The 14260-nt window shown below is 31.9% G+C and overlaps 1 protein-coding gene across 5 annotated transcripts in view; it reads right to left on the bottom strand.

The window, feature by feature from the left end:
- Positions 1 to 14260, bottom strand: part of LOC148617844 (kinesin-like protein KIFC3) — a 40587-nt gene that overhangs the window by 25293 nt on the left and 1034 nt on the right. For all 5 annotated transcript variants that reach the window (XM_088585429.1, XM_088585431.1, XM_088585433.1 and 2 more), the window contains exons 2-6: positions 6675 to 6774; positions 4694 to 5032; positions 2898 to 2949; positions 2404 to 2498; positions 2096 to 2133 (exon numbers count right to left, since the gene is read on the bottom strand). In XM_088585429.1, coding sequence (XP_088441555.1) covers positions 2096 to 2133; positions 2404 to 2498; positions 2898 to 2949; positions 4694 to 5032; positions 6675 to 6729 — 579 coding nt within the window. In that variant the 5' untranslated portion in view covers positions 6730 to 6774. The remainder of the gene's footprint in view (positions 1 to 2095; positions 2134 to 2403; positions 2499 to 2897; positions 2950 to 4693; positions 5033 to 6674; positions 6775 to 14260) is intronic.

Below are 14260 nucleotides of genomic sequence, written 5' to 3'. Positions count from 1 at the left end.
AGTTTATAACAACTTATAGCAAGCGATATATTGTTTGTAAATGTCTTGATCAGAGCCCATCCTTTTTCTAATATTCTTGATCCGCCCCTGCCCTGTACAATGATGTTTCCTTTGAACTAATATTCTATAACAATTATGTTACCATTTTGTTCTATTCATACAGCTACTAAAACTGGAGTCTTTATGAGAGGTAAACAATCCATAGAAGTTATTATTGTCTGAACTTCTTTCATATTTTTGCGTTCAAATTTCTACCAAGAATCTGGTTAGTTTTAATCTAATCCACTTGTTTAGTATAATCCGCTCAGAGTAGCGGAGGATCCAGAAGCGGTGCAGGGGTTTGGCACCCCTTTTTATTTTGTCATTTTCACGTGAAAATTTACAAAGAATAGTAAATAATATCCTTGCACACAGTGAGAATCCTCCACTGCAGAGAAAATTGCATTACAAGCAATAGCCTGGAGCAGTTAAACATCCCAAGACGAAAATATTGTAACAACATGCATATGCTTCCATGCTAAGTTCAAAGTTCACAGTTTATGTACTGTTAATTTTTTTTAAAGAAATGCAGCCTTATCAGGAATCCTTGAGTCGCATTTATGTTCGGTAATCCCTGATTCATGGTTAAATCTTTAATGTTTTATTTAAAGTCCAAGCACATAAAGACAAATGCAAAAAAAAAAAAAAAAAAAAATATGTATGATTTTTATATATACAAAAACAAATTTCAGAACCCCAAGTCAAAACGTAAGGTAGACTCGATACTTAATATGTGGCTCTGTTCATAAAACAGCCCGGAACCTGGAGAAATTCCCCGGGAACGATTTTGTGTTTTACAATTTGAGTATAATTTAAATATGTCAAAATTTGTAACTTCAAATTCATTTCGCATAGCACATGTTGCAGATCGCATCGGAAATGTTTTGTTTTTTTTATTTGGTATTCAGTAATGAATATTTATACATTGTAATATTCTACTGTGTCTTATTGTCATTTTATCATTGAAAATGCACTAAAATGCAACCGATTTTAGGAGAATTTTTGTTCTGTGATCAAATAGTCAACTTTTGTCGGAAAAATCTTTTTTTACAGTTTTGAAATTCTATACATATGATCTTTGCATTTTACTTGTTACTCGATTGATCGTTGACCCCTCCTCTAACTAATGCAAAGTAGTAGAAAACTTTACCGTTTTTCACTTTGATAAGTACGATATTCAAAATATAAAACAAAATACAAAAAATTATCTTTCAACTGACATACGAGTTAGCCGTATACCCTCTAAGCCCATTTAAATTCGAAAAATCCTTCGCAGTCCGCAGCACTATATTTGGGAATTCATCAAATGCATCAAAGCTCCACTTTAATAACAAATAGCAAGTAATATCTAGAGGTCAACACGATTTTTTCAATATTTGTAAATGCACCCATGAGAAAGATCTGACAGGCTTACGGTGGAGTTTTACAAGGCTTTTTGAAATCTATCTATATGTTTGACTATTTTCCATTTGGCAGTGTCTAACACTGTAACCGTATATAAATATTTTTTTCTTCTTCAATACCAAAAGGACAAAGGTATAAAAAGTGAAAAGGGGACTCATTCACAGAGACAACGATTTTAAATAACGCTTAAACCATTTTAGGCGTATGGGCACGAAACGAGCTTGCCAATGCATAGAAACTGTTAGAAATGTATTAATTTATATGTGTTCATAAACTTTATCGAGAGTCAAAAAACAAAACAAGCCATACAGAGTCTAGCTAGAAGCATTAACATTAGAACATTAAGAGCAAGTTATACCAAGATCCATACCACCGTCCGTAGAACATTCTCAAGCTAAAAGGTTTTTTTTAACAAATAATTAATAATTAATAAAGAAAAGAATTCAAGTTATTAGGTTTTTTGTATGTTTCAACAAAGACAGACATTACTAGATACCATAATTTTGTTATTTTGATAGGCTGAGCATATTCGACATAAAACAACAATTTCGAATCATTCATACTTATAAGCCATCATTTTTATTTGTGCTGAAAATATAGAATAAAATCTAAAATTTCTAAAATATATCAAAGTAGTGTATTAGAGATATACCGTTTCCATAAGCGAACTCTGTTCGTCTTCGGTCGAATCTACAACAGCGAATATAAACAAACTTTTATGTCTTAAACGGTATGTTTAAAACATATTCTCTCTTTCATGTAAACTATTTGAAAATCCTGCCTATTTCTATTTTATTTTACATATTCCCAAGTTGATTGTAAAATAAATATTAGGTATTTCAACAATTAAAGAATTGAAAGAATTGAAAGAATGAAATCACAGTAATATGTTTTTAAAACCATTTTTTCTATTTGTCTTTCGTATCTATCATATATTATATATAATATAACTTCACTTACTTTTTATTTGATCTGATGCCTTTCTCCTTAAAATTACAAGTGGTAGTACGATGATGATGACTACCATGATAAACACACTTATTCCAATAGCAGATCTAGAAGTCATTAACACGATATTTATAATATAACACCATGTTAGTTGAATCATAAGAAATTTTATCCTGATCGTGAGCAGAGCTCTCCAAAACAAATAACAATATTTAATTTATTTTGTTTGCATTATTTTGTATAAAACAAACCGATTGGGAGACAATTGTAAATGCCGTTAAAACGCAAACGCGTTTGAAAACAACTTCGGAATATTTTTAAAAAGTGGAATAAAACTTAATTAATTCATATGAATTTATTGAAGGACATGTACTCTTTTTTGGGACAAATTTTACTAAATCGAGACTGTTTGAAATCTGTTGAGAAAATTGAAGATAATATATCCCTTTAAGAAATAGAAATCGCATTTTGAAGTTGGAAAACAAAATATTTGTAATCAAACTCACACTTCTACAACTTTCAAATATAAACCCCGTTTTGCTTCTTTGCTAAGAAACCCTGAAAATGAATAACATAAAAAACACTGGTAAGTCAAATATTTTACTGAAACGGCCAGTGAATGAATCTGAAACAGGGATATACGAGTTTACGAAAAAGAAAATTACGTCTAGCACATATAATATTATCACAGACATTTAAGGTAAGTTAATTTTTAACCGATGCCACCTTAACAACGTTGTTGTTCATTTTATTTAACGATCATTACAATATATGTATTTTAATAATTGATTTCGGTAAAAATAGTATCAATCTCGAACAACTTGTGGCTCAGTATCAAAGGCTTTATTTTCAGGCAAATGGTAGAAATGATTCTATTGTAAAATTCGTTGAATAGACATTGAAGCAAACAAAACCTGTTGCTATTAACTTAAAAAGAAACATATTCTACAACGGAATATTTCCGCTATATTTGTGAAGATCGGTGAATCGCAAAAAAAATTTGTCCATATATTCAACAGTTTTCTCCCGTAGACCGTATCTATGAACTTAAAAAATAAAGACCCCTAAAATCTAGTTTTCGAATAATATTCAAAGAGGTGTATTAGTTTATGACAGTTTCTTATACTGTCATTTAAGAGAAGTTATATCATTTGCGTAAACTATTTTTTATGTGAAAGATCATATCGATGTCTTATGAAATTGTGCTTTCAATCCGGGCATAAATATTTCGTAAAAATTGTTTTCATTTTTAAACGCTTTTACGGTTGGTATATTTAAATTGTTCATGCAAGTGACAAAAATCTCCAACAAGGAAAAAGTAAATGAAATCAAGCATTTTCCGCACATTTAGCAGATTTTGGCTCCATTGTGCACTAAGGTTTCTATGTATGCTTAGACTAACTGCAAACAATGTTTTCAAAGTAAGCACACATTCAATCGAAAGAACCAATGAATATCAATACTGAGTTGAATAATGTATCTGCAGGGTCGATTTCTCTATCACCTAAATATATTCCTTCTTTTTAATCTTTTGACCTTGACATTTCAAAATACACAATATGTCATCAAAGATGAAAGTAGTTAATCCCGTGTCTCTTAAACAAACTTTTCTTTAGAAATTGTCGTATTTGAATAGCCGACTGAGCCAGCCAGGCTATATAAAATAAAGCTTTCAGGTGCACTTACCTATTAAAGCATCCCCATTTGTTCCATCCAGGGTTGTGACTTAGCAGACAGTGCAAGGTAATGTAAGAAAACTTACCGTATTGTTGTTGACTCGTAGGATAGAGGATTAAATCAACGATGCACGTCACATTTAATAAAAAAACATACATAGCATATAGGTATTATAACACATTGCATTTCCCAATTACTTTTTTGCTCTTTCTTAAATTCACCTAAAAGTATTATTAAGGATCCTATAAATTTTACGTTAGTACAGATGGCGATGCATGGATGCCATAACTGAAAGGCACCCTTAACCATTTATGAAATAGCATTATTATTTCAACGATCAAAACAAAGTGATCGTTCATAATAAAATACAAATACAATGTAAATACTTGTATTCTATATTTTTCTTCTTTACATTTAAAATCGTTTTTGTACGTTGTTTGAAAAAAAGAAAAGGGAATTAATAGAATAACGAAGAAAGCCCCCAAAAAACCGCAATCTGATTTTGATTTTTATAAAGGATATAATGTTTCAACTTAACAAAGACCATAGGCTATATTCACGAATGTGTAAATGAGTGATACACTAAGTAGAATGGTATTATAAGAAATTAAAAATTTGCTTATACCTTCATATCTACTCTCCCGAAACAAATCTGTCTTCTGTAATATTTTCGTTTTACTTCTGTGATAACTCACTGAGCACTCATAATTTATATCTACATCCTCTTTCGACAGATTTCTGATTTCCAGAGTAAACCCTTCTTTAACTATTTTGCCGATATATTTTGCAGAAACCGGTATATATTGTTTTTTTACTACAGCAAATGGCTTAAAATCAGGATCATATATATCCCATCCTGCACGAAAACTACAATTTTGACTGTTGCATAAGTCAGACAAACAAAGTAAGGTGGCAGTTTGCCCATAATCTGTTACTTTTTCAGAGACGTACCAATGTAATTCTCCTGAAAGAGATGTATCACAATTTACAATGTCTTCCTTAGTTTTCTGTTGAAATAAAGGATAAATTTATAAATACTTATATTTTGTAGACTGATCAGATGATATCGATATAGCGCTTGCTCTGGTATAAAATTCACATTAACATTATATATAAGTCAAGTACATGGAAATTCTCCCTTCCAATAGAATCGCCATTGTATTTTTCATTACTTTATTACTACACTCTTAATGCGTTTTTATTTTATAGATAGCAGCGATATATCGAATATTCCCAGTAAAAAAAAATCGATAATTCACAGTGTAAAATAAATTCGGTAATTTCACTCTCACCACCCCTCCCCCCGAAAAAAAAAACTCACTGAAAGTCCCAACACGGATACCAATCCGCCGTTCACAAATTTCAAAATTCATGATGAAAATAGAAATGTATTATTGAGGAAATCTATATAATAAATAGGATAATCAATTGGTTATCGTAAATAACCAAAATATGATCACTCATGCCAACAACGTATAAAGATTTAATATCGTGCGCACACTATTTAAATCTATGCTTCTTCTGGTCGTATTTTGATTATTCACTCTGTACAATTAATAATCTTATTACACTTTTCATGAACGTTTAAAATATTTACTGTAATTATAAAAAAAATAATAGTTTTGATGTAAATAGAAAGTTCCTAACAATTCTCATTTTTTCTTAAAAATCCAATTCTTTATAAACTAACCGAATTACTTTTCTCACATATACCATAGAATTAGAAATTTATCCCATTATTTATTAAGAACCGTTTTCTAATACATTAACACTAATGTAATGGTTACATTAAAAAATACTGCATTTATTTTATGTGTCTACGATAACTTACTTTCGAGGGTCAGTATGGTGAGAAATATGTTCTACTGTATAAACCATAAAAAAAATCCCAAGATTTTCAAAACTTTTCGAAAAGCACATGCTTTCCAGACGTTTTTTTATAACTTAATGTTTCAAAATTGTTGTTTTACATATGTTTGACACTTACCCTACCGGTGTACCTGGTCCATGCTCCCAGTTTTTAGTGTAGTCCGAGTTGATCATTTGCTTTTGCTACTTTGTGTGTATGATTTTAGTTACTTTATGTTCTTTGTTGTGTATGTCTGTTTTCCATGTCTGGTATTTTTCCCTGGATTACATTCTTTTGATTACCGCTATAACTTTGGTTCTCTTGATTACTCTTTGAGATATTGGTCGTAAAAATATATGAAAACGTATTTTGTCAATCACTTCATAAAGGTATGCACATATTATAGTGGCAAAATATTTCTCTTTGTCAATTTAATCAAAACAAGTGATTAAAAACTATATCAAATGATGATTTTCATGAAAATAGACAAATTTTAAGCTCTAGCGTGGCGTATAAGTCTGGTATATAATTTATAATTTATGTACATTATGTTCGTAAGTTCTGAAGGGATGTTGAAATAGATACCGGAAAAGTTGACGAGAAATCCATTACGTTTTTGGCATGATATTTATGATAATATTCAATCTTTAAAACATTAAGTATCAGATGAAACTATAAAATATGTATATATATTAAACATAACATAGTTGGAGTACAATGTTGTTTGCGGCATTCTACATACATTAAAATATACTACCTCTTATAATGCTCCACATTTTCATCATTAATATCATAAATAGTAAGGATTTCATCTAGCATTGACTGTCAATTTGATGACACAGCTCTCTTTAAGATTTCTAAAACAAGAAAGAAAACATGCACTGATCTAAGTCTGTAGATAAACATAGAAATATTGTCATATTCGCTTTCTTTTGTAATAAACCCAAGGAGTTATAGTCCAATGTTCATGAATAGCGAACTATTGTTGGTGAAAATCCATTGCTATTTATCAATGTCATGTGGTACATGCATGGTAGAATTGTTGTTCTTTGAAATCTATTTTATTGCCGTTTAATTAAAATATTGAAAAAATCAACTTGTCATGCATCTTTTAAATACACTGGACCCTGATATTATTTGTTTTTGCTACTTATCGATTGTTTCATTGAATAAGTTTTTTACTGTTTTGTGACCTTTTACCCTGTCCTTGACAGTTGTTTGTAAAGTTTTGATCTGAATGAGAACACATAAATAAGAACTGTAAATAAGAAAGATTACAAAAGTCATCTATGAAAGAATACCACTAAAGAGACAGAATTGTCTTTAAATGGAAACAGGCAACTTGTTCCTCTGAATCTTTCAATTTTCTTAGAATTTTTATTGTAAGATTATATTTACAATTTAAAAAAATGAAAGACTGAATCACATTTATTGAGGTAAATAGGTTCTATATATTTCAATAATCTCTTAAAATTCATTCAGCCGAAAAATACATTTAAACGAGAGTTTCTACATGTAAAAGTTGCAACTATTTCCTTGTAGCCTTCATCTTTTCTTGTAATTTGAATTATCGGATAATAATAACGATCTAAAAAAAGTCTTTAAAACGATATCTAAGCCTTTCATGTTATGACAAAACGATGGAGTGTTATTATTTCAAAAACCTGTTTAAATCAATTCATGTGAAGACTACATGTAAACGATAGTTCTATGATGATATTAAGGGAACTAAATATTTGATTTAGAATTGTTTCGTACAAAAAAAAGAAACAATGAGTACTATCTTTTAAAAATATAGCTGACGCTGAACTGTGTGACCACTTCACTATGCTTCATATTTCAATTATTTTATTGGTTCAATACGTAAATTATTTCCAATTAGTCAATATATAATAGATAAGTGATTGAAAATATTCCGTATGGAGCTCAAATTTGATGGTTGCTATTACATTTGCCAATGAAATGCGAGACTAAGCTACATCGATTAGGTTTAGCATCATGGGTGTCATTTGATGTCAAAGTGAACTCAATACCGTCAGAATAAAATTACTCTTGTATCATATCATATCATAGAAAGGTTCTGTATTTTGATAAAGGCCTGTCATAGTGTTGTAATAAATACAAAATATCAAAAATATATATAGTGCAAATTTGATCAAGCTGTACGCGTTTTCAATGAATGACCTTTCATCGGTAGCATCAGAGCAAAATACTAAAGTTTTAAAGTAAAGTTTAAGAGTAAAAAAATATATACAATTAAGAAGTATTCAAAACCAAAACAATATTGCAACAGAAAGCCAAATCGAGCACCGACGAGTTCAACCAAAAAAAAGTCAAATATATCTTACAATATTGTAGTCCCGTATTTGATACAATGAATAACATTAATTATTAAAGATTCCATTTTTGTTATATGATGCAAAGTTTGAATTTCATAATACAACGAGAAGGATATGGTGAATATGCCAAAGAGACAACAACTTTACTGGGACTAAAATGTCAGTCCAAGGCCACGAATGAAGTAAAGAGGACAGGATGCAGCTGGCCTCAAAGACAAGTACGATTACTAGGTTGGTGAATACCATTGGGGATCTATGGTCAACAGCAGAGGTATGGACCCAGTTTACAAACGAAAATACCAATAATAAAAATATCATTTTTCTGTATGTTGTACTCATATTTCAATGAGTAAGTCTTCATCATTTAAAACACACATTTAGCAAGTTAATGTTTTAACATTTCCCAGATGTTTTATTCATTAGAAAGCTTCTTTCATTATATTCGTTCAGAACAATTATTGATGGTTATTGGATATTGTTTTTGTAATTATTTGTTCTTAAGGTGTAAGTTTGCGATTTTTACAAGAAGGGTTAAGTCGATTCAGATAGTCGCAAAAAAAAGGAACTGTGCAAAGAGTAATCAAGGGAACCAAGGTTATAGCGGTAATCAAAAGAATGTAGTCCAGGGACAAAGACCAGACATGGAAAACAGACAAACGCAACAAATAACACAAAGTAACTAAAATAATACATACAAAATAACAAAAGCAAATGAGCAACTCGGACTTCACTAAAAGCTGGGAGCAAGGACCAGCTGCACTGGTAGGGTAAGCGTCCTCTGCTTTTCCCGAAACACCCGCCGAGTAGCTCATAAAAAGTCAAGTAAATATGTATAAATTTAAAAAAAAATAAAGACAAAAAAATTATATCCTAATGTTCGTCAATAACTTTCACGACTTTTTAAGTTAATTTGTATCTCATTTTAGTTGCATATCAACCTTTTGACAATAAATTGATTATTTACAAAATCTATTAGGTATTTGAACATCCTGGACTACACTTACGAGCCCAACAAATAGAATGTTATAAACGCTTTATAAAAAAAATAATTTTTAGATATAAGACTATAATTTAAAAAAAATAAAATAATAATTATGTTTAATGAAGATATTAATAAAAGGAAAAGAAGAAAGGAACACACACACACACACACACACACACACACACACACACACACACACACACACACACACACACACACACACACACACACACACACACACACACACACACAGGATTTCCATATCAACCATATTACGGTTTAAAAAACCCGGCAGTCTGAATTCATTATTACATTAAAGAATAATATAAGAATAATAACACATATTTCGTATTAATTTTGGACATAACGTACTATATTCTATTCACATCATTATCAACCCGTTTCGCGAAACACGATAAGATGTACCTTTGCTTATAGGATTGAAATTAATAAAAAAAAAAAATCATAGAGAATGAAAATACTCCGTAAAAATAATGTGAATAAATATGTTGTGGATTTAATTCCTTTTTTTTTTAAACCTTATGAACGTCAAAACCTACGATTGAACGTTAGTACCAGAAAAGTTTTAAATAATGATTGATACCGATTTCTTTTCAAGAACCGATAAAACAATACAATTAAAATTACAACCAGACTTCTTTCAAAGTAGCTTTCATCAAAGTGATAACTAAGTTGACTCTGATGTATACGTATGTTAAAGATGTGACAGGGAGATTTATGTTTACCAACCATTGCTCACTATGCAAAACTCTCTTCCTTGGGTCCGGGGTGATAAAAAAACGTTTGCAAGATCCACTGAACGCGAAACAACCGTCTACATTGCCCAGCATAATGCAATTGACTTAATCGGTATATATGGGGTCACTTTGATTTTTGGTTTTGGGTTATTAGCCATTTCGCTTAAAATGCCACCTGTGACCAATCACGTGACCCCCGTACTAAAGAAGTTGGATATTTCTATGCCTATATTAGGCTTACTTTTAATATCTGAAATGAAATAGTTGATTTATTGTGGTCTGTATAGTGTTCCAAATGCATCTGCAAAATTTGTTAATATTGCGAACACTTTAACTATCACTGAACTTTATTGTTTTAAATTTTCTGTGATGATCATTGGCACTAAAAGTAACTATATGTTGTCGTAGGGAACACTAGCATACTTATCATATATCACTCAGTGTAGCAACTTTTTGATTTGTAATAGTAAAATATTGAATCTTGTAAGTAAGTAATGGTATGAAAATATTTTTCTCTCGATGAGAGAACTGCTTTTGATACAACTCCTTTATATTGTGTTTATATTTCCCAATTGATTCGTTACACTTTGTACGGAACTTACTAATTTTATTTCCTTGAATGCCATAGATATAACAGACTCCTGAATCACGAATATTAGGAAGTGCGTCTCGAAATGTCTCTTACCAAATTCTTTTTCACATTTTAATCAACAAGATCATTCAATCCTCTATATGAAAATTCGTATTTTAGAAAAAAAATTACCATGTTACAAAGAGTCCCGTTTTAAGTAAAAACTATCGTAGGGAAAGAGAGGAGTCCTGGATACACAGACCAGGTACTGTAATACCTTACGGATGCAATGACAACATCAAAAATATAGGAACTTTTTCAACCCAATATGACATTAGTATAAATGTGATGAATTTATTTGACAAAAATCCAAGACGGGAAAGGAGTCATGGCCATCGCCACTATGCGTCACCTAAGTTACATGATGTCTCCATAGATGGTCTCCTTCCCTTTATACAAAAACCTCTTGGACTTCATCACATTAGAAGTAAACTTTATTCTATACTTCCCACTTTACTACACTCCCTTTACTAAACAAGTCTTGACACTCCTGTTTCTGACCCTACCTCATCATTATACAGACTTGTTGTCATAATTTTAGATATTGGTTTCCACCGACTCTTTAAATCAGTTTGTGTGAAAAATCAAGATGAAGAAAAACGATCATTTCTACCACTACCGTTTGTCAACAAAGGTATAGGTGCAATTAATTTGGCTAACATCCTCCATCACAAAAACGTTATCAACAAAATTCCCCCATATTTCAAAGACAAATCGATACCTATTATTTCATATTCCTATACTTCATCCATTGCATCCAAAATTTTCAATTATAAAAGGCTGTTGCAGAACCTCGAGATTGAGGACTTCGAGGCTAAACCACCTGACTGTTCTTGCAAAAACTCTCCATTCAAATATGGTCCTTCACATCGTTACGGGAGATTTGTCCATCATTGAAAACGAATCTCTGCGTAGTATCCTTTCTAAAGGTCACAAGTACCGTGAACCGCGCTCCAGAAATTGGAATTATGACTTTAAAGTTCTGATTGATGCCGTAGAGAACTACGGAAGAAAATGGATAAAACGAGAACAAGAAGACATTGATTCTCTGTCAGAGTTGTTAAAGGCCGTGAGGTCCTTAATTTTGAAACGAATGAAAGTTAAGTAGGTCAGTGAGTAGTTTTCAAGGACCTTGATGTAGCAAAAAAATTGTCTACTATACATGACAAATATGTTGTCATACCAGCAGACAAAGCCCAAAACAACAGAGGTAGACGTAGAAAACAATAGCAGTGATAAGACCTATACTGCTACCACACTCTCCAAAGACGACATTGTGGAAAACCATAAATCTGTGCTATCCTCTTTTAGTCTCTCTACCGAGGACGATGACTGTGATTTACCGTCTATGTACTGGATTCCTAAACTCCACAAGAATCCATACAAACAAAGTTATAAAGTTGGATCTCCAAAATGTACCACCAAACAACTTTTACCTTCTATACTCACAGCTGTAAAAGAGGGTTTGCAGTCCTACCACAACACTAGTTACTTCCTTAGTGGTATTAACTCAATGTGGATCCTGAAAAATTCGAAAGATCTTTTGAAGACAATCGGTTCAAAACTATTATTATAATATAATAGCATTAAAACCTATGATTTTTCAACACTGTATACTTCTATTCCACATACTCAGTTAAAATCCCGACTTAAAACATGATACATCGTTGTTTTTTTTCAAAAAAAGATGGTACACTTAGATACAAATATATAGTTCTTGGTAGAGATTCCTGATACTTTGTAAGAAATAATTCCAAATCATCTTTCAAATATACAGAAGAAGATGTTTACAAAATGCTGGAATTTTTAAACGACAACATATTTGTCCAGTATGGTGGACGCGCTTTTCAACAAGCAATGGGAACAAATTGTGCTCCTCTACTTGCTGACCTATTCCTTCACTCTTCTGAGGCTGACTTTATAGCTGATCTGATCCGGTAGAAAAAATATCGTTTTGCTAGATTCTTTAATCTTATTTTCTGCTATATGTATGACGTATTATTTTTAAACAATCCTAATTTTGGGGATTTGAAACATCTTATCTACCCTCAAGAACTTGAGATAAAGAATACTACAGACACTGTAAAGTCAGCCTCATATCGTGACCTTCACTTAGAAATCGATGGTAAAATAAAACTATTGACCAAACTTTACGATGACTTTTCATTCAGAATTGTCAACTTTCCTTTCCTCTGTGGCAACATCCCATCGGCACCTGCGTATGGAGTGTTCATATCACAACTCATACGTTATGCCAGACCCTGCCAAGACTACGCAGACTCTTTGTATCGCGCTAGAATTCTAACAAATAGGCTACTGGAGCAGGGTTATGTTGCTACAAGATTGAAGTCATCACCACAAAACTTTATGGTCGTCATCATGAACTCGTGAATCGTTACGGTGTATCCATCTGCGCCATCAAAACTGATTTGTTCAACGTGTCATAGTTTTCATTTCCCCTTTCGTCTACTCGGACTTGACTTTTTATGAGCAACTCGGCGAGTGTTTCTGGAAAAGCAGAGGAAGCTAACCCTACCGGTGCACTTGGTCCATGCTCCCAGTTTTTAGTGGAGTCTGAGTTGCTCTTTTGCTTTTGTTACTTTGAATGTATGATTTTTGTTACTCTATGTTCTTTGTTGTGAATGTCTGTTTCCCATGTCTGGTCTTTGTTCCTGGATTACGTTCGTTTGATTACCGCTATGACCTCGGTTCCCTTGATTACTCTTTTTGATCAGTCCTTGGTTGAAAAAAAAAACCAGTTTCTTCAATAACAATGAGAAATGATATCATTTTGTAAATTATTCTCTGTGCTGGGGTGACCACTGATTTACCGATTGTGACACTATAATATGCAAATGCTATTTAAACACCAACGGTATATTCACGCCGCAATAGAGAAGGGGTTTGGCGCATTGTAAAACCTTGATTTAACCAACAATTTTGTTTGAAATGCCTGTACTAAGTCAGAACCATTGCGGTACCAGCTACTCCGGTGGTGTTATATATCTACATTTTTGTATTGGGTCAGATTTTATTTGGACTTATCTTAGTTATAAATCGGAATTGTGTTCTGTTATTTTGTTGTTACTCTTATATCCCTTTTAATATATATTGTAATTTTCGATCGTGTACATGTTTTATTTCCAGTTGATATTTTGTGGACCTTTAGAATGACTTTTTGCAATGAACATTTAAAAGAATTATAAGGTCACAAACGGTGATATTTCCTCGAGGACTATATTTGATTGGGAAAGAAAAATATAGACACTTTCAGACGTAGAAAAAGTGGCTGCATTTTGTTTAGTTGTAGGTGTTGGGATATGAGAAGAACTGATTGGTTCCTAAAATATAGGGATTTTGTTTTAGATGTAACAGTTTTTTGGTGAAAGATGTAGGGAAAATCGATAGTATCGGGACATTTGTTAGCAAATATGACTTTCTTGTTCATTTTCGGTAATTCCAACGGATCTGCAAAGCCTTAAAAACTAATATACAACACAAAAGCAATTTATACACATCTAAGTGAATTTAAGTGGCAGTCTTTTTTGTTAAATGAATATAACTTAAAATATGTTGAATATAGTTTCGCGTGAGTGTGACGAATATCCAGTGCTTTTTGTATCTCACCCATGG

Source organism: Perna viridis, chromosome 5, assembly GCF_037379345.1.
Source record: "Perna viridis isolate PV_CMFRI_1.1 ecotype Kerala chromosome 5, ASM3737934v1, whole genome shotgun sequence".
In the NCBI taxonomy this organism is placed as follows: Eukaryota; Metazoa; Mollusca; class Bivalvia; order Mytilida; family Mytilidae; genus Perna; species Perna viridis.
Note: the sequence above shows the minus strand (reverse complement) of the source record. Positions and strands in the feature narration are given on the sequence as shown.